Here is a 21,849-nt window from a genome sequence, read left to right on the forward strand (position 1 = left end):
GAGATCCACTACAGAGTCTAGTTGGAGTCCATATAAATGTTCCTGCTTTTATATGTCCTGGTGTGGAAAGGCCTGAAACACTTTAGGGTCTTCTAATGGAGATTCATAATTATTCAAAGTAAGCTTAAATACCACCTCCTATGAGAACCCTATCCTGATATGCCAAATTATCAGTGATCCCCAGCAAAATTTCTTTGTTTTTTTATAGTTTTTTACATATTTTAAAAATTACCTAATCTTAATCCCTTTAAGATACAGCTCAAATACCACCTTCTCTACATGCCTTTACTGATCCTTTCAATCACTAGTGCTCTCCTTCACCAATTTGTACTTAATTTTTATTTATTTTGTATGGGCTCATAGGTGTTCGTGGTGAGTCTTTCATAGACTATAAGATTTTAAACATCAATGGTTGTTTCATTTTTTGTGTTTTTATCCCCATTTCCTACATAGTGACCGACACATGGTAGGCTTATAATAAATGCTTATTAATTATAGATTTATTGTCTCTATGAATGTTATTCTTGGGTTGCCAGAAGAATGTAAACCTCGTTTTCATTAATTAATGCTTGTTGAATAAAATTAAAAAATAGTTTGGCTTAATTTACCACACAGGAAAGAAGCATCAAGTGAATTAACAATGTCTGCTTCCCATATTAAATGTACATTTGGATGGCCAAGCTTATAGAACTCTTCTATTAATTTATACATCTTGGACATACTGGAACTAGACAATGACTTGGGCCCAAATTTGAACTGGAAGAGAGGACTGGGCCAGATTGATTGCCTTTATAAAATTACAGTCCCTTTAATGGCCCAACACTTCTCTTTGAAACAAAAGTCTATCTTTTTAATGCCGGCATTTTTCCTGTGGTTTTATATGCTTATCCCTTGATATCTTGGGGCTATAGCTTGTTGGGTAGACCCACTATTGCAAATTTAGTGGAACATATGAACAAGATTGAATGGTATGGGTAGACAAGTATAGGTTAAGGTCTCCCTTGTTGGAGGGAAGTATTCAAGGCAATGAGAGTGCAGATCCATTGGATTATATTCATCCTAGACTCCTAGGAATAAAAAGAACCTTAAGAGCCTGGTAGCAATGGGGAGAAAACACCACATTTGGAGCTACAAGGCCTAGGTTCCAGGCCTACTTCTGATTAGCTATAGAATCTTAGACAAGCCACTTAATAGCTTTTGCTCTTAAACAGATAGCACTTTGTCTCAGTTTACTCATCTGTAAAATAAGTGGGTTGAACCAAAAAGTTTATAAAAGCCCTTCATGCTCAGACATTCCTTGTTTATCTGTACAGTGAAACAATAATTTGTTGAGGGTGAAGCTATTTCATTCATATCTTTCTATTCGTTCATATCTTTCTATCTCTAGGGCTTTCACTGTAGTAAGTCCTTAATATAATTGCTTGTTAAACTATATCACTTTTAATGTGCTTGGCTTTTACTCTGTCCTCAGCCTAATCTTGCTGACTATTAATTTATTCTTGCTAATACCTTTTATTTGTCTCAAGAAAACCTCCCACCCATCTCTTTATAATTTAATAATTATGTTAAAATGTCTGCATCACCAAAATGGGATGTAGCTGAATTTGAGAATAGATGTGAAAAGCATCTTCCTGGATCAATCAGTCAATAAACACTTTTTCAACCACTGACTGACTGGGCACCATGCTAAACCCTGTGGATACCAAGAAAGGCCAAAGTTTGGCTTTCTCCTCAAGCTCAAAATTTTAGAAGGGAGACAACATGCACACAAATAGAAGGAGCCCAACTGTATACAGGACAAACTGGAAGTAATGACCAGAAGAAAGGCACCAGAAGTAAGAAGATCCAGGAAAGGCTTCCTTTGCATAATGGGATTTATTTTTTATATTATTTTTTAAACCCTTACCTTCCACTTTAGAATCAATACTGGGTATTGGTTCTAAGGCAGAAGAGTGGTAAGGGCTAGGCAATGGGGGTTAAGTGACTTGTCCAGGGTCACACAGCTAGGAAGTGTCTGAGGCCAGATTTCAACCCAGGACCTCCCATCTCTGGCCTGGCTCTCAATCCACTGAGCCACCCAGCTGCCCCCAGGATGATGGGATTTAAGTAGGGATCTGAGAGAAGCCAAGAGACAGAGACGGAAGGGAGAGAGTCTTGGGCATAAAGGAAATTCCCAGTTGGGAGATGGAATAACAAGCAAGCCTAAGTCACTGGATTGAAGAATAATGCACGAAGGAGTGAAAGATGTAAGAAGACTGGGGTAGGGGGACACATGAAGGGCTTTTGGACACCAGGATTTTCCATTTGATCCTAGAAGTTATAGGAACCCCTGGACTTTGTTGGTAGGGGTGGGGAGTGACATGATCAAGCTTGTACTTCAGGAAGATCCCTTTGATGGCTGAGTAGGGCATGAACTGGAATGGAGAGAGCTACTCACTGCTGGTAGACCCATCAGCAGACTATCGCAATAGTTGGAGCATGAGGCCAGAGTTTAAGAGATGTGGAGAAAGTGGAATCAACAAGCAAGCCTTGGCAACAGATTAACCATGGGAGTGGGGGAAGCCAGAGAAAGAGTCTTGGACAGCAAGGTTGTAAGCCTGGGTCTTAAAGGAGGATTGTAGTTCTCTGGGCAATAATAGGGAAATAAGGGAGAGGGGAGCATTTTGAAGAGAAAGATCAATCCAGTTTTATATCCATTGAATTTAAGATTTGACTGATTAAGATGCAGTAGAGACTAACAACCTCTCTGTAATAGCAGAAGAGAATATCATATTTCTTGCTATGTTAGGCAGAACTGAAATTTTAGCTAGGGTCCAGCCTACCAAGTAATTGTGCTTTTCCAAGAAGAATAAAAAATGTTATCTCTTTTGAAATAATTAAAATGAGAACAATGAGAAAAGACAAAACAGGAAAACAAATTTTATAATCATGCCCTGAAAAGAGAACAAAAGATATGACTTTTTAAAAAGTCTTCTCTCTTTTAAATCTATATCAAAGTATTCTCCATTTCTTGGTCATCTTCAATTTGTCATATTGTCAAATTAACACAGCATTATATTGGATTAAAATTAACTTTAAAATATTTTTACATATTGCTGACCTTCAAATTACTAGTGTCACTTTCTTACTTTGGAAAAATAGTACCAGTGAATTAGACTTTACACACTCAAATATCCTTATAACTCCTCTGCAGCTATTTATTAAATCTGTAACAGGACTACCATATTATTTTATATAACACAAAAAATTCATCTCATAAAATTTATGATATTCACAATTTGCTTAGCATTCATATCTTCAAAACACAAATCAAAGATTTCATGGATCTGTAGTTTGTATGGCAAGCTGTGAACTTAGCCCTAACACAACATGAAAATACCTTGTAAGAGATAATACCTGCTTTATGGGGAATTATCCTTCAAGATTAAACTCTTCATATTGTCATTAACAAAACCTTTGATTGAATGAGAATTGGTCCATTTTTGAAGTTCCCAGCTTTTTTGAGGATACCAGCCAGGACTGTGGTTGATTGATTTTGGGGCACAGATCTGACCTCTTTAAAATTTATTACTTTATTATCAAAAAAGAGAATAGCCTTGTTTTGTTTTATTTATCTTTGAGCAGATAGCTAAGAAACAACATATCCAAGCTGAAAGCTACCTGGTCTACAATATCCTAAGGAGTGGAGAGATTGAATGCAGCAACACATTGGAAGATGAATTTGACCCAGAACTCCCTGGACAGGCACTTATTTACCGTCCTGCTCGGCAACATATTTACTCGCTCTTGTTGGAAGACAATAAAGGTAAGACTTGGTAGCACTGCATAAAGCTGAATCCAAGAATCTGACCTCATCAACTCTAGTATATTCTTTTAATACGTGGAGGCAATTAAATAGGGCTTAATTTTTGGTAAAAATTTTCATTGATGTTATTGCTACATCTGCATAAAATTTAGGATAAACACTATGAAACATTATACCTAATTCATAAGCAATCAAAATTTATTTTAAAAAATGCTTTTTTCTATAAACTATTACTTTTGCATTCTTTTAAAGATTTATTTTTAAAAACATCAAATCTTTTTCTTTTCTAAAAGCATAAGATGTGTTTATTATTAAAGGAAAAATATTTAGTCCCAACTCAAAATATTTTTGTAAAATAACTTTATAAAATATTGGGCAATTTTTTTTCCCAAGCCTATTTAGAGGCATTGTCCTTTTTTAAATTTATTTAACAGTATCAGAAGTGGAATTCCCAGATCTTCTTGGGGTCTTTTACCCTTTTCTTTATCTACACTGCCCTAACCTAGTTCCTCTGTATGACCCAAGACAAGACACTCAGCCTCTTGGCTCCTTGAACATGATATAATGTTGGAGAGCAAAGGGTAGTTCTACCTTAGAAGAGGAAATTTCCTCAAAGAGGGTGTCTGCCTTATACCAAGGTCATCACAGAGCCAGCCAGATTTTTTTATTTTAAGCAAAATAATGTCAGCCTGCCTCCTTTCTCTCTTCACATATATGTATATATACATTTTTATACACAATTTGTGTCAATAAAGGTGAAAATATTCTTGAGATTTCCTAAAATTAAATTTTGCTCCACAATTCTTTCATTATGCACTAGCAAGAAGAATAAAGAATTCCTCTAGGAATGGTGATAGTGAATTTGAGATTAAGCATAATCACACTTATATGTTTAACAAGGCAATAGCCATTGTTTAAAGGATGAAGTTAGCACAAAAGAAGCTCAGGAACACCCAATGTTGGGAGCCAGCCATACTTGTAAGAACTGAGAATCTACCTCAAACTCAAAGCCCTGATGCTAATATTGACAATGACTAGTGATCACATAGTCCATTTGTGTGAAGTATAGCCTAAGAAAGCTGGATTTCAACACTGAAGAGAATAACGGGATGTCTTAACCATTTTTTACTTTTAATTTTAGAATTTTTAAATTTTTCTTAATTTTTTTATCATAGATCCCTTTAGCAGCATAGTGAAGCTTATGTACCATTTCTCAGAGTAGTATTTTGTTGCCTCATTCATAATTGAAGGAAATGCTCAATTTAAGTTCAAGGTTAGTAGAAATAAAGATTTTTTTTTCCTACTCCAATCTATGGCCTCCTAACATTTATTCCATGTGAAGAACACCTCCTCCATAGGATGTGACCTGACAGCTGTTCTTGTCAAAGTCAACCCACATTGTGTGGTACCAATATTATAACTAGAAAATGAACATGTTAGCAAATCCAAAGCTGATAATGTTAGAAATATCTAAGTAGGGTCAACTTTTGAATAAACTGTCTCTTGTTTTTCTGGAGCAATCTTAAAAGTCTTTGACTTAATTCCTCGTACTACTCCGGTTTCTCAAACACTTTTCCCATTGCTCAAGGAATTCAAACTCTTTTCATGTTTACCCTCAAAAATATAACAAGGAAACAACTCACATACTGAAATGTAAAAAATTATATTAATTTTGATCTCTACAGGTCATCTGTATCTTCTTGTAGATAATTGAGACTAGGTGGTATTAATTTTTTAACATATTTGTCAAGAAAAATTTCATTTGATATCAAAACATTTCTTTAAATAGAATAAAATAATTATGTTGATTTAAAATATTTTGTGAGATTAGCCAAGGTTTTTAACTTTTTTTTGTTCTTCATGAATATAAATTTTGAGGAGACAACTTCATGATCAACAGTGTGGGTAACCCTTCTATTGGTGCATCTCTCAAGTTATTCACACCTTCTTAGCTTGTGAGATTCTCATTTATTCTTTTCTACATATTTGTCATAGAGGATTTACCCAACTCACCAGAGGCCTTTCCTAGTTCTTTTTTTTTAAACCCTTACCTTCTGTCTTAGAATCAATACTGTGATTTGGTTCCAAGGCAGAAGAGCAGTGTGAGCCTGGCAATGGGGGGATTAAGTGACTTGCCCAGAGTCACACAGCTAGGAAGTGTATGAGGCCAAATTTGAACCTAGAACCTCCAGTCTCTAAGCCTGGCTCTCAATCCACTGAGCCACCCAACTGCCCCCCCCCCCCAGTTCTTTTGATATTTTAGGATGCCGGTGTAAAACTTTGTTGTCTAACAGTTACTCCAACCTATTCCATTTCTTCATCGTACTATGTAGATTATTACAAGCTAGGAAAGGTTAGGGAAAAAAGTTTTTTATTAATATCCTTCCTTCCTAACTTGGCCTTTGTCTTTTTGGGTCCCTTTAGGGTACTTCTAGCTCTTAAAAATTCAATAAATTCTTCTCTGTTTGCTTTTGACTTCTCACATAGCATATTTTAAAAATAAATGACCAGGGCAGTCAGGTGGCTCAGTGGAAAGAGAGCCAGTCCTGGAGAAGGGAGACCCTGGGTTCAAATCTGATCTCAGACACATCCTAGATATGTGATCCTGGTCAAGTCACTTAACCCCAATTGCCTAGCCCTTATTGCTCTTTTGCCTTGAAACCTATTCTTGAAATCCTAAGGCAGAAGGTAAAGGTTTAAAAAAAAAAAGTGAAATTATTGCTGGTACTAGTTCATTTTTGTTGCTTATTTACACTATTTCTTAAGTATTCTTTGCTTATACTAAACCTTGACATAATAGATGCTAATTAAATTAATAACTTAATTAAATTTGTGAAGAAATAATGTTTTTAGAGAGATTGTGGTAGATTTGGGTTTGAATCCTGACCTCTGGGGAAACCCCTTTACCTCATTAAATCTCAGTTTCCGCATCTATAAAACTCATGGTTTAATTTCAGGCAGATAATACTAGAAGATATCTTAATCCTTAAATAATGTTACTCAGATTATTGATTGTGATTGAAAAATCAAAGGTTTCCTCAAATTAAATGTCTTGTTCCTCTGATCTGCTTTTTTACTTAAAAATGTTTAAAATTGTCTCTCCTCACTGCCCCTCCTCAAACTGAAGTTTAAAAATAAAAATAAAAACAATTCCACATTACCTGTGTCTAAAAATGCATGTCTCACTCTGTCCATCACTTCTCTGGGAGGAAATGGATGGCATGAGGTAGTACTACCTTAGTTTCCACTATGGGGTTACTATGAAAACAGCTACTATAAACATGTTTGTACAAATGGATCTTTGATCTGCTAACTTTTTAACTTTTACAACTTTGGACTCTCAGGCACAGATTCCTTAAAGCACAGCTTGGTATTTAAAATCCTAAATTCCTTGATGCTGTTTGAATAACATTTCTTGGTTCCTCTTCCCAAAAGAGATGTGACAGTCTGAGCTTTTTGAATGTTGCATATGCTGTCAGATGTGTTTACTTTTGCATTTGTTTTATTAAACTGTTTCTCTTTATTACAAGGGAAGGTTCAATGCCCTTGAAAACAGAGGGAGGAAAGAGTCATACTGGGAAATAAATGTGATGTAAAAACAAAATGAAAGGCACTAATTTTTAAAGAGTAAGAGAAGAAAAAAGAATCTATTTGTTGTGTGCTACAGTTGTCGTTCAGGGCGAGAGATGCCTTTATATTAGATTGCACCTCTCTACAGTGGTATTTGAATTGCATCTGTTATCCACTCCCCATATGTTCAGTTGAATGTATACTATATACTAAGCAGCAAGGTAGCCAAAAAGAAAAATCTATCTGCATACATGAGGTTCCAGGCTCACTCCTCACTGTCTTCCAGACCCAACTTCTGTTTTTAATCCTACCTAATTAAATGACTAAACCATGTTTTTGTAACTTTAAAAGTTATTGGGCAGTAAGGGAATCTAGAATGTGCAAAAAATACATCCATTCCAATCTCAAGTCACAACTAGGTAATAGTAATAGAAACACCATATATGCCAGTTGATAGAAATAGTCCATAAGGACGGTTTAACATTAAAAGAACTAAAAAACGCTAAGACCCTTTCTTTTACCATTTTATCCAGTTATTTGGTTCCTTAATAGTGAATTCTCATAGATAGTAAGAGGGCAAGTTGGAGAGTTTGGGGGATGTCAGATAGTTGGCACCATTTGAAAAGCCAGAAAACAGCCAAGTTCATTGACTACTTTGCAAAACTTCTTTTAAACCATCCAAACCACAGAAATGTCATTTTCTCCAAGTGTAGACCATATAAACCACGAGGACCATTATCCCAACTCCATCTCTCTCTGAGGAGTTGAGTACCCTAGAGAAAGGCTATTAGATCTCCCCCTCAGATCTAGGGCTGCTATGGAGGAGCCAGGAATGCCTTTCACTTAAGCTCCCATTCTGGTGAGTTCTTTCCCTAAATCAATAGCCAGTATTTTGCCCCCAGGAATTATTTAACCAAGTAACATTGGTTAACTGTCACAAAAGGGTATTTATTTTATTTGGGTAGAAGTTACAAAGCATTCTTCCCCAGTTCTACCATCTTGGGGCCTGAGGAGAATTATTCTAACTGAAAGCAATTTCTATAAATCTTTCTCCCCACCAATTTCACTTCCCAGTTTAGCATAGCTAGTGGAGGAATTGTCTTCCTCTTAGCTCCCTACTATCCACTCCTGTGTTGGTTCAAGCAGGTTGCCCAGGACTTAATTCTCACTGGTCTCAGCAGTCAGTAAAGTCTGACATGGACCCCCAGTTCTCCCGACCTTTAGAAGTCAGCCTTGTCCAATATTCCTTTACCTAAGAGCACAAAAGAACAGACTTCACAGAGATGAGAAAACAATCATACCATATACGTGGCTTGCCTGGTGGCCTGGGTGGGGAGCTCTCTCCCTACCCAGAGGCTTATACTGCACTCTTCACTTGAATGCAGTCAGATAAAAGAGAGAGCCCAAATCATCTGGTTAGTGCCTTTTGTAAGCATTCTTCCTTCTGGCTCAGCAGCCAATTGAAAGGCTCCTTTTCTTCAAGCGGACTTGAAACAATGCCTGTGCTCTGAAGCCCATATGGGGATTGTATCAGCAGAGCATGCTCATAAAGGCGAAGCTCTAATTGGCCCATCCCAGTCTTTGTTACATAAAGATTTAAAAAAAATTTTTTTCCAAATATTTCTACAAGAAATCCTTGTATTTTGTTTTTAAATGGTTAAACAATTCAAATTTAAGTAGAATTGTAAAACCACACCCATGTTTTGTCTGAGGACAAGTATAGAAACTTAATTTTCTTCTCTGTAAAAACTGTATTTTTTTATTGCTATCTTTTGGTTTTATGTCACCTTCATTTCCAAATTTACACTTTTTCCCTTTCCTACACAGAGGATTAACCCTTGCAATAAATTATTTTTAAGCCAAAAGTATAAGAAAGAGTAGTTAACAGCATATCATTTGAGGCTGGCAATATATACATTGTTCTATATCCATATTCCTTCCCCTCAGCAAAGAAGTGAGAAATTGTATTCTTTCCTTTCAGGTTACACTTGGTCATTATAATTATGTGGCATTCCATTTTCTTTGGTTTTTTTCCCCTTTCCATTTTTATAGTGGTCATCATATATATTATTTTTTTAGTCCTGAAACTTCCTGATAATTTCCATTTGTATCACTTCTTATAGGAATTTCCATGTTTTTATGTCTTCTTCAGATCCATTGCTTCTTAATTATTCATTTTCCACATTCCACATTTGTTTAGCCATTCCTCAACCAGCATCCTCACCACTGCAAAAACTACTGCTTCAAAATAGTCAATCAACAGTCATTTATTAAGTGTTTACCATGTGACAGGCAATAAATGCTAAGTGCTAGAGATATAAAGGAAAAAGAAAGAAAAAGCCCCTGCCCTCAAAGAGCTTACATCCTAAAGGACAAGGATATGAATATTAATAGGCACCTACAAGATACATATAAAACCTAAGGAAGGTATAGAGGGAAAGGCACGAGGAAGACTTGGGTGGGAGAGAGCAGAAGGGAGAGGAATAGACTCCCACAGAAGGTTACATTTAAAGAATCTTGAAAGAAGCCAGAGATTCTAAAAGATATAGATGAGAACAGGGAACATTCCAGGCATGAGGAACAAAGGGAGCATAGAGATGGGAGATGGAGAGATTAGTGCTGGATAAAGAGAAGTGGGAATTGTTGGAAGCTGAAGCAATCGCAAAATAAAGAATATAACATATATGTATAAATAATATAAAGAGTAGAAGGCCCAAGACCAAGTCTTTTAAAAAATATTTTATTTTCCCAATTATATGTAAAAAATTTTTTTCAAAATACATTTTCTGAAATTGTAAGATCCAAATTGTTTCCCACTCCTGTTCTTCCTCTTTCCTGGGTTGGTAAGCAATTTGATCTGAGTTATATGGGTATTATCATGCAAAACACATTTCCATATTGGTCATTGCTGTAAGAGAATACTTATATAAAACCCAAACCCCAAAATAAAAACATAGATAAACTAAAGGAAAAAATAATCCCAAATAATCCCAATTCCATCAGTTCTTCCTCTGGAGGTGGATAGCATTCTTTGTAAGAAGTCCTTCAGAATTGTCAAGGACAGTCTTAAGGAATATGACATGAATAAAGACAGGTAGGCAGAGAATGGGGAGATTAGTGTCATGAAAACCCAAAGTGGGAGTATCCAGGAGAAGATCAACATTGAGAATTGGGGAAAAACCATTAAATTTGTCAATTAAGAGATTATTAGTAACTGTGGAGAGAGCAGTTTTAGTTGAATGATGAGGTCAAAAGCCCAATTGCAGACTAAGAAAAGAGGAAGTAAGGGTACCTACTGTAAATGACTTTTTCAAGGAATTTTGCTAAGAAAGTAAAAGGAGATAAAGAATAATGCTAAAAAGAGTAGAATCTAGTGGTCGGGAAGATAAGGACTGAGGAAACACAGGTATGGTTTTTTCCTAATAAGAACACTGAAAATGAAGGTGGTGTCTACAAGATAACAATTTGGATACAGATACCTGAATCTTTCCAAATACTAAGAGTCTTGACATTATGCTGATAAAGTATTTTAATATTTGATTGGTTTTTAAAGTCTATCTGAATCTGTACCATCCTATATGTCATATATGTTATAGTCATGAAAAGATTATATATGTGTGTATATATATATACATATATATGGAGAAAGAGGCAGAGAAAGAGATACTTGTCTTTTTGTGAAGGAGCAAATAGGTTTCGTGTTATTGGTTTTTTGTGGGGGTTTCTTCTGCATCTTCCATGAAGACAAAAGACAAAGGTTAGGTTAGGATAAAGCTTCTATTAGCTCCACTGATTGCTCAAGGCAGCATTTTTCCTTATAATCCAGAACTAAATTGCCATTTAAAAAAATAACTTGAAAATGTCTGCACTAATATTTCTGCTAACAATTAAAACAGTATGCAGGATAACATAAACACTTGGCCAACTATTGTAAGTGTTGGAATTACTCTCATTTCTAAAATTGGTAGATTAAATTGACCTTCACATTTATATTGTCAAAAGTTATTGTGTTTGTAGGAGTCTTTGCCTTCAGAAATGACAGCAGACCCTGAGGGCTTTAAGGGAAAAGAGAATTTCTAATGAAATTATTTGTGGTTATAGAGGAAATGGATACCAGACCAGAATTTCCATAATACTAGCTAAAACCCAAAGGTTAAGTGTACTTTTATAGTTACCTAGGGTAGCAAGGCAGAAGACTTGTTATCACATCACACAGACTACCAAATTCATCTTTATCTACCTACCTACCTACCTATAATGTGTGCAGGGTGCTTTTTCACATTGTTGCCTCCTGTGTGCAGAGAAGGAAGCTTAGGTGTATAAAATTCGGTTATATTTGCCCACATTAGAATTTAGAACTGTGTTGGTTACTTCCTCCCCCCATGCCTCCTTTCCTACCCTCCCACCCCCACCCCCATTCCAGCCTCCAATTTTGTTTCACTCAGGCTTTAATGAACCTCCAAAAAGTTTCAGTTCCCACTACCCCATACCTAGCCAGATATAAATTACTTGCTCTTTCCCATCTATCATCCCCCAAATATTTTGCTTTGGATCAAGAGATTATCCTATCCAATTTAAGCCCACTACTAAACCATACTTCTTTTTAAGCCTGGACTTACAATAAAGAGAGAATAACTATGAAGTAAGTATATGTTTGGGTCAATTTTTTTAATCTGAGATTTTCTAAAACTGTTCACTAATTCTTTAGGATTGTCATGAGGGAGGAAAAAAGTTGTATAATATACTTTGCTTAGTATTTCTTTTTTTTTAACTAGGTTGAATCAATTTGATTTGTCTTTTAGTCATTCCTTTAATCTTTTAAGACTTGTTAAATAGAGTTAGCGCCTATTATCCCCCCTCCTACTGAGTAAAAGGCATATAGAATAATGAGTCACATATATAGGGTAATAAATTAGATTTCTGGTAGTAGACAAATAAAAGATAACTTTTAATTCCTACTTTGGAGCTCTTCATCTATTCTCATCTAGATATGATCATAAAATGTTATTATTATTCCTGTTTTTAAACCCTTCCCTTCTGTCTTATAATCAACACTGTGTATTGGTTCCAAGGCAGAAGAGTGGTAAGGGCTAGGCAATGGGAGTTAAGTGACTTGCCCAGGGTCACACAGCTAGGAAGCATCTGAGGCCAGATTTGAACCCAAGACTCTCATCTCTAGGCCTGGCTCTCAATCCACTTAGCTACCCAGCTGCCCCTGATCATAAAATGTTTTGCAAATACACTATCAAATAAAAATAAAAATTCAGGGGGTTTTAAAGATGTATAATTTCATCTATGTGAGCTATGTGGCTCAGTGGATAGAGCACTGGACCTGGAGTCAGGAATACTTGAGTTCAAATCTAGCCTTAAATACTTACTAGTTGTGTGACCTTGGGGAAGTCATTTAACTTCTGTTTATCTCCATTGACTCAACTGTAAAATAGTGATAATAATAACCTGTTATTGTGAGGATCAAATGAGGATAGTATAGAAAAGTGCATAGCACAGTACCTGGAATATGGTAGGTTATATATAAATACTAGCTCTTGTAGTGGTGGCTGTTATACCACTGCCTCTCCATAATGAGTTTCTGTGATTAAAAAAGAAATGCATCACCTTCTGGTCATGAGCCTGTCCTACCTTTGCTAGACTGGTGCTTGGACGACAGACTGTGAGGCAGTGGGCACATACTCAGTCTTTCCACTTTGCTGAGACTTATCATATCTTCACTATAGCATAGCTGTACCGCTGTAGCTTTTGTTCACTTGCTGGAATTGACATTCACAGTTTATTCTTCCAATATTAATTCTGTGGCTGTGTATAATGTTCTCCTGGTTCTCATTATTTCACTGTTCATTATTTTTCCAAGTTGTTTTTCTTAATCAGTCTATTTGTTGTTTCTTATGGCATGGTAGTATTTATCACAAGCATATACCACAATTTATTCAGTTATTCCACAGTTTATGGCTATCCCCTCAGTTTCCAATTCTTTCATACCACAAAGAGAGTTGCTGTAATTTTTTTTTTGGAATACAAAGGTTCTTTTCCTTTTTCCCTAATCTCCTTGGAAACCAGACCCAGCAGGGTTGAACTGCTTCAGACACTTACTAGCTACGTGACCTTGTTCCAGTCAATTAATCTGTCTACCTTAGTTTCCCCATATGTAAAATGGAGAGAATAATGGCACCTACTTCCCAGAATCATTGTGAGGATCAAAGAGAAAATATATGTAAAGTGTTTTACAAACCTTAAAGGGTTAATATTCTTATAGCCCGGGGACTAGCCATATGATCTCTATTGTGGCCCTGCTTTTCAGTATGATAGCCATCTTCTGTTATCTTTTCCCAATCCCCCCCCCCCAGTTTCATGATTCTCTTCTATTTTTAGCTACATTGGTTTTGTTTATAGAAAAGCTTTTACATTTTGTATTATCAAAATTGTCCATTTTATCTCTTGTGAATTTGCTTCTTGTTGGTTCTTCTCTCTATAGGTCCAATTGGCAATTTTCTTCCATGTTCCTCTCATTTACCTATGATGTCAGTCTCTATATCTAAATCATGTACCCATTTAGAATTTATCTTGGTATATTGTGTGAGATGCTAGTCTATACTCGCTTTCTCCTGGACTACTTTCCAATTTTCTCAGTGGTTTTTATTGAATAGTAAGTAAACATGGTTTTATTCATGACAGAAGAGCATATCATATCAATGTACTTCTAATTATATATACTAATGCTAGAAGTAAATGAGAATAAGTGGGAAAAGCCTGAATCTCAGAGGAATTGGCTTAGAATTAAGACATTTATAGATGAGAATTTATTTAAAGGCAAAGAGTTACAAAGCAGATTTTTAAGTAGGGTAACAACTCAGAATTGTGAAGGAGAAATACTCTCATCAGGAAAAAAGGAAATAGGTAAGTCATTTGTACAGTAAGAATACAGAATAGGAACGAATATTGCTATATGTTTTATCTGGTATCTGGTATTCCAAAAAAAGTCTCCAGCACATTGTATTAATCTCCTGATAGGATATGTATAGACAAGAATTGCACAAGTTATAAAGTAGTATGTTGATTGTTATCCACATCACAAATGGGGAAGAATACCCACATTGATGAAATCATAGCTGTAGTAAAATATGAAGTACCCATTTTTTAAAATCATGAAGCAACATAATGTAAATATCCTATAATTTTAATGCTAAGAAGCAACATTTATTAAAAGGCTGTTTAGATATGAAAAGGCTATATAATAAAATCTTGTCGACGAAAAAAATGTGAAACAGAGAGAATATTGAGCAAAGCTATTATTGACATATTTTCTATTTTCTTCATATTATTTGGTGACTTAAACTTGTATTTTCCTTGCCTTTTATATTGTGGTATCTCAGAAATGTTTTCTTATTGAAAAACTGGCCAAGGCTTTGGGACATGAAATTTTTAACTTCTTTTAAAAGATCTCATAAATACAATAATTTTTTAAAATAGCATCTTATATTTATATAACACATTGTGGTTTAGAGTGTTTTCACATTCACAATTCTCATAACTTTGTTGTAAGGCCAATAATATTATCACAGTTTTACAGATAAAGAAACAAAGATTGAGAGAAATTAATTGACTTTCTCAGTGTCACCTAACTGACTTGAACCTAGCTATCCAGATCTTCCTACTGTGATTGCCAAGTCCAGGGCTTGTTAGGTATCACAATTCAGAGGATAGAAAGCCAAATGTTGATTTGCTAAAATAACATTATTACATTTAGATATGGAGACTCAAAAAGAATACCTAATGGGCCTTAACAATGGTCCTGTTGTGGCTATGAAATCTAGATAAATTAGCACTAAGCCAATGTTTCCATCACACTCCTAATTCTAATGAATGTCAATACTTATATGTACTTTTTTGATTCAACTGTCTTTATTTAGATGCTTGCAATTCCTGCCCCATAATAAAAGAATGGTTTGTGTACTTTGGGAATCAGCTGAAGCATCCAGAACTGGTACAGCCTATCCAACTGGACATCCCAGGTAGGATCAAAATTAATTTTACTAGAAGTATTTCATATTAATATATTTATCACATATTCTGTGGCTCTAAGATGACTACCTCACAAGAAAATGTTAAAATATAAGGTCCTCATACATCACCAATACTTTTAACCTTTAACCCAGTAAACAAAATCATAGCGTGTTACACTCAATTCTTACATTGGGGTTGAGAAATTAAGAAAAAGGAATTCTAAGGGCAGAGAAAAAGAGGAAAAGATAGGTCTATGATTCATAGAATCATGGACTTTGGAGTTAGAAAGAATCTTAGAAGTATTTTTCTAGTCTAATCCTTATTTTATAGATATAGATGATTAAGAAAAGAGCATATAAAGACAGAGTTTGAATTTCTGAACCAGGGCTTAAAATATGGCAGTGTTGGGCTCATGACCATGGGTAAAGTGCATGTAACAAAGGCTAATAAAAGTGTATTTACCCTGAGCCTCATAAAACCAGTTTTCAGAGAATTGGGAAAAGGAGGACAGAGTGGGAAATAATATCAAAGGATTTCGAGATGAAGAGAATAGGAGAAGAGAAAGCCTCAGTTCTTAGGAAAGTAAGAGGCAAAGTCCTTAGTTGAGAGAAAGGAGGAAGGGGGAGTTTGGGGAAGCTAGAAGAGGGAAAAAAAGGTTTAGAATAGCTTCTCCAGGGAGTGAGATAGACAATTAGAGAGGAATAAAAGGACTACCTTGCTGCAGTGAAGGCCCAGCTGAGGTTGGATAGCATGAATATGTAATGTACCCAATGAGCACAGTAGTGATACTTCCAGTAGCTGCATTCATCAACTTGTGAATAGAAGCCTAGGAGGTGGGTAGTTAGAGTCATTCAGGGCTAAGTTTTGGCAGCAGATGAGGGATAATATTCAGAATAAACTGAGGCTGGCAAGCAATGCTAAGGAACAAAAAGGGGTCAGGGGAAGAGTAGGGAGAAAGAAGATAAATTTATTGGGGAAAACAAAAGGATCAAAGAAGGGAGTAGAGCCTGCTATTCAGATTTAATGGGAAGATAACCCATGAAGAAAAGGAAGAATATTCAACTCTTATTTTGTTTCTGTTTTATATGTCAAAGAGAACAATCTTTGTACTTCCAAAGATAGAACAAAAAAATGGCTAATGGGGTATTGAAACCCAGCCAAAGGAGGGGGGATGGTAATAAGGTAACATCTATCTAACCTTAACAAAGCTAAATGAACCATATCCCAAAGTACTGAAAGGGAGGGAAAATGGCAAATAAGATTGCTGAACCAATCAGTGATCTTTAAAAGATCACATTCCCAGAGAAAGGCAAATGGTGGAATAATTTTCAAAATGAGAAAGAGAATGAAGTCAGCAATTTAGAAACTAGTAAGTTTGACTTTCCTGTCAAGTCATCCAAGGTATTATTAAAGGGATGATTAATGAAAAAAAAAAAAGCAGTGATTACAGTAGGTCAGCTTGGCTTTCTTAAGAAAAAGTCATGCCAGACCAACATTATTTCCTTTCTGATAAAGTTTATGGTCTTTTTCATGAGAGTTGCAGTGAGGATAGATTACTGCAGGAAATATTCTTTACATTGTTTTTAATGTAATTTTGTATGTTTTTGTAGAGTATGTTGAGGTGGGCTCTAGACTTGAGGACAGATGACTTCAGGGCCTGACCTAATGCCCAAATCCAAAAATTGACCATTAATGGTTGTATGTCATCTTGGAAAGAAGATTAAGTTGTTTTGTAGAAGTTGTTTATTATAGTCATTCTATATATTGTATTCCTGGTAGTGATTATATAATTTTGCTTCAGTTCATTTAAGTCTTTTCTACATCTTTGTTTTCATTATAGTCATTGTATTTTACAATTCATTAATATTCAACTGTCAGTCAATAAGCATTTACCTTGTGCTAATTAATGTTGTAGGAATATAAAGAAAAGCAATTCTAATAGGGGAAATGATATTTAAAAAATTATATATACAAGATTTATAAAATATAAATGGAAAGCAGTTCATTACATTCATGTGCCACGATTTGTTTAACCATTCTCTAATTGATGGGCCTCTAATTTGTTTCAGGTTCTTTCGTACTGCTGTAAATATTCTGGTACATTTGTAAATTTGTTCTTATCATTGATTTCCTTAAAGTACATGCCATTCAGTGGAATCAAAAAGCCTAGACATTTCAATTACTTTCCTTGCCTAGTTACAAGAGGCTGTCCAGAATGGTTAGACCACTTCATGGTTTTGCCAGTGATGTATTTAGTAGGCCTATCTTTCCACAAACTCTCCCACACTGCATATCCCCATCCTTCCAGCCAGTATTAGTTAATTATCTATTATCATGTACAAAGAACTGGGGGTATATAAACAAATGAAGAAGATGCTACATGTAAACCAAAAAAAATGTATCTGTAGTAGTCTTGCTGAACTCTGCCCTGTGAGACCATATCAAAAGTATTGTGTTCAAGTCTGGGCACCACCATTTTGGAAGGATGTTGATATGCCAGTGTCCAGTGAAAGGTGACTAAGCTACCATGTGGGAAAAGAATTGAAGATGTATATGTTTGAGAAGAACAGACTTTAGGGGAGGCTTGATAACTTTCTTCAAGTACTTGTGAGCTATCAGATGGGTTTGTTTTGTTGTTTTTTGTTAAACCCTTACCTTCCGACTTAGAATCAATACTAGGTATGGGTTCTAAGGCAGAAGAGTGAGTATTAAGAGCTAGGCAATGGGGGTTAAGTGACTTGCCCAGGGTCATATAGCTAGGAAGTGTCTGAGGTCAGATTTAAACCCAGGACCTCCCATCTCTGGGTCTGATTCTCAATCTACTAAGTCACCCAGCTGCTATCATATGGAAGAAAGAATAGACCTGTTTTGCTTGTCCCTAGCAGTCATATTTAATGTTGACATAAGGAAAAACTTCCAATAACTCAAAAATAACAATACTGTCTGAGCCATCAATCCTGCTTCTGTCTTGGCCTTGCCCAACCATCATTGAAGGGAGGGTCTTTGGGTAGAAGGCCTGACTTCCCCTGTTACCAGGAGCACCAACTGCCAACCAATTGCAGCTAAAAAGCAGTTAAGCCCAAGCATAATGGGAAGACCACTGACTTCGCTTCTAGCCTAACCCTTGAAGCCATCCTCCAGAGTACAGTGGGGGATGGATCCCAGAGTTGGAAGGGATTAATCAGTCAGTCAATAGCCATTTATTAAGCACCTTGTGGAGATAAAACCTGTCAAATGTAGCTACAACTACTAGAAAACAAAATTCATAATACCATAATCCTTGGCATTGACAAATTGTTCAACATCAGAAATAGACAATCTTATTTGTGGAAATCAAATGAAAGAAAATATGTAGTTATCTGCTTTGCCACTTAACTCTAAGGACATTCAGGCCTTCCTCTCTGACTTGCATCTGGAACTCCTGTGAGTGCTCTCTCTCCCTATTAGACTGTGAGCACCATGAAAGCAGGTACTCTCCTGCATTTCTGTTTGCTCACCTGCACCTATCTTAGTACAGTACTTTGCAAGCAGCAAGTATAAAAGAGTGTTTTTTTTTAATTGAATTAGTTAGTCATGCTTGGAGCTATTCAAAAAGAATAGGTTGCCCCAAGTAGTAGATTCCCGTTTACTAGAAATTTTCAGACAAAAGCTAGATGGACCACCTGTTCAGGATATTTTGGAGAGGGTTCTTGATTAGGTATGATTAAACTAGACAACCTCCCTAGGGCCTTCTAGTCTTGAGAGTGTCACACTGATGCCAAAGAGCTGGCCCAATGTCACATGCATACTATTTGGCAGACCTCAGGTTCAAATCCGTGTTTCTCTGACCTGGAGCCACACCAGAGTTCAGCCTTGTGGTAGCAGCCAATTATTCGTGATCAGAATTTGGAAAAGAATAATGAATTAATCAACAACCATTTATTAAGCACCTTCTCTTTGACAAGTATTGTTGTTATTTATTCATTTTTCAGTCGTGTCTGACTTATGACCCCATTTGGGATTTTCTTGGCAAAGATACTGGAGTGATTGGCCATTTCCTTCTCCAGCTCATTTAACAGATGAGGAACTGAGGCAAACAGGGCTAAGTGACTGGCCCAAAGTCACACAGCTCCTAAGTATCTGAGGCCAGATTTGAACTCAGGAAGATGAGTCTTCCTGGCTCCAGGCCCAATGCTTTCTCTACTAGGCTACTTAGTTCCCCACCAAACATTGTGCTTGATGATAAAAAGATAAAAGTAGGTAGTCCTCACCCTTGTGGAATTCGCAGTCTAGTCAGTGGAGAAAATGCACATAATAGTTATATACAAAATAAATACATGGTAGTTTGGGGAGTAAAACACCACCAACTTGGGAGACCAAAAAAGAGTCGTGTAAAAAGACAATGATTGAACTGACCCTTGACGAAAAACTGAGGATTCTAGAAGATGGAAATGAGGAAGGAGAGCATTACAGTCCTAGGGAATAACCAGTGCAGAAGGACAGAGGGGAGATGAATGTTGAGGAAGAGGAGGGCCACTTCAGTTGGATTACAATCCAGTTGATACACACTACAGTGTGTGTGAAGGGTAGAATAGTGTGTTTTAAGACTGGGAAGGTAGGCTAACAGATGGCAGTGCCAATCTCCAGAGCCAAATCTCCTGACCTCATTTAAAGGGACACAGTCTGACCTAGCTCTGTAAAGAAGGTGCCAGTCTGTAAACTGGGTAGGAGATCCCTCCCTCATCACAAAGCTTGAGGCCAAGGCCATGGAGGTGACTGAATACCCCTACCTCTAGTCTGGTTTTTTGAGTAACTATTACACGCAAAATTGCTGAAGCATTTGTTTTAAAAGTATGTTTAATAAGGCAGAAAGAAGAAATTGGGCCTAGATGGTGAAGAACTATAAATGTCAAACAGCATTTCCCATTTTATTCTCTAGTAGTCAGATCTAGGGAGAATCCCAGAAGTCATCTGACAGAAGCAGGAGACTCTTTTCAGTATCACTGACAAAGGAAACAGCCCATTTTACTTTTACCCCATTTTGTTACTACGAAGTGTTTCTGTATGTTGAACTGAATCCTAACTGCCTGTCATTTCTATCTGCAACTCCTAGTTCTGGCCTTTGGAACCAAGTAGAATGAACCTAATCCTTCTGACACATGACAGTACATAAAATAATTGAATATTAAAATATCCTTTTGCCTGTAAAGATTCAATGGAACCTGCAAAGGTTCTTCCTGGCCAAATAGCATTCTTCCCCAGGATTCTGGGTACTTAAACATGTCTCCTACAGTCTAGCCTGCATTTACCTTTTCTATTACATTTAGCCTCCTTCACAAAATAGTCCAGAAGGTACCATCCTGGCCAGCAAAGGACAGGAAAATACCTTCTCAAACAATACATCAAGATGAATAACTAGTCTTTATGTTGGGCCAGGAGCCTGAGGCTGGATTAGTTTCCCTCTACAGCTCCTCAACCCTATCCACATTTAACAAGCCCTCTTGTCAGCCCTATAGACTATCGGGTATATTTCAGTCTAGAAGCTGGGTGAGGTTCTCAAAGAGCAAGTATTTAACCTCAATGCCCAAGAAAACACCTTCTTCTCCTTTAACAGAAGGTGAGGTACTTCCAACACTGGGACTGATTCTACCATATGATAATCATGCAATGCCCTATTCTTTTAAACAGTCACAGCATCAGCTAATAGGATCTTTAGGGATGCCATTTCCTGACATTCCCAGAATATTTGGAGAATAGAGCTCTGGAAGAGACAATAATTAAGGATAAATATTTTCAGAATTTCTGTGTTTCAGAAAAAAATATTATATCCTATATGAAAACATAAAACACAATAGAAGAAAACACATTTAACTTACTGTTTATACTTAAAATTATAAGTAGTCTTTTCTAATAATGGTTATAAATTAATGGCATCCATTCTCTTGACTTTTGCCTAATTCCAGATATTTGTGTTTTATTGGTTGACTTATGGAGATTGGCAGTGAATTAATTTCTTGAATATGAGATAATACAAATATACCTTATTTTATGTAGTAGGAATATTTTACTTTTTTTTTTTTAATCCTTACTTTCCAGGCAGAAGAGTGGTAAGGGCTAGGCAATGGGGGTTAAGTGACTTGCTCAGGGTCACGCAGCTAGGAAGTGTCTGAGGCCAGATTTGAACTTAAGACCTCCTCTCTCTAGACCTGGCTCTCAATTCAGTGAGGCACCCAGCTGCACCCTTATTTTACATTTTTTTAAAATGTAAATCTAGTTTTAAAGACTGTATCATGTATTAATGCACTGGGAAGTGGCTACTTAAACGCATATAGTGATGACTCTGCCTTAAATGATAGATAGTAATACTATCATCAAACAAATAATAATCTCCTAATTGTTTATATTTTTATAGTTCTGAATTTTCAGAAATCAGATTTGCATAAAGTGGGAGCTACCCATATATATTAGGTCTTACA

General features: G+C 36.3%; 1 protein-coding gene across 5 annotated transcripts in view; it reads left to right on the forward strand.

Moving 5' to 3' along the window:
* FAM120B (family with sequence similarity 120B) overlaps positions 1 to 21,849 on the forward strand; it is a 127,456-nt gene that overhangs the window by 18,157 nt on the left and 87,450 nt on the right. For all 5 annotated transcript variants that reach the window (XR_008916727.1, XM_056819067.1, XM_007484943.3 and 2 more), the window contains exons 3-4: positions 3,625 to 3,805; positions 15,301 to 15,402. Coding sequence is in view for 4 of the 5 variants with exons in the window: in XM_056819067.1 (XP_056675045.1) it covers positions 3,625 to 3,805; positions 15,301 to 15,402 (283 nt within the window). In the remaining variant the exon portion in view is untranslated. The remainder of the gene's footprint in view (positions 1 to 3,624; positions 3,806 to 15,300; positions 15,403 to 21,849) is intronic.

The sequence above is a fragment of the Monodelphis domestica genome, chromosome 2 (assembly GCF_027887165.1).
Source record: "Monodelphis domestica isolate mMonDom1 chromosome 2, mMonDom1.pri, whole genome shotgun sequence".
Classification (NCBI taxonomy): domain Eukaryota; kingdom Metazoa; phylum Chordata; class Mammalia; order Didelphimorphia; family Didelphidae; genus Monodelphis; species Monodelphis domestica.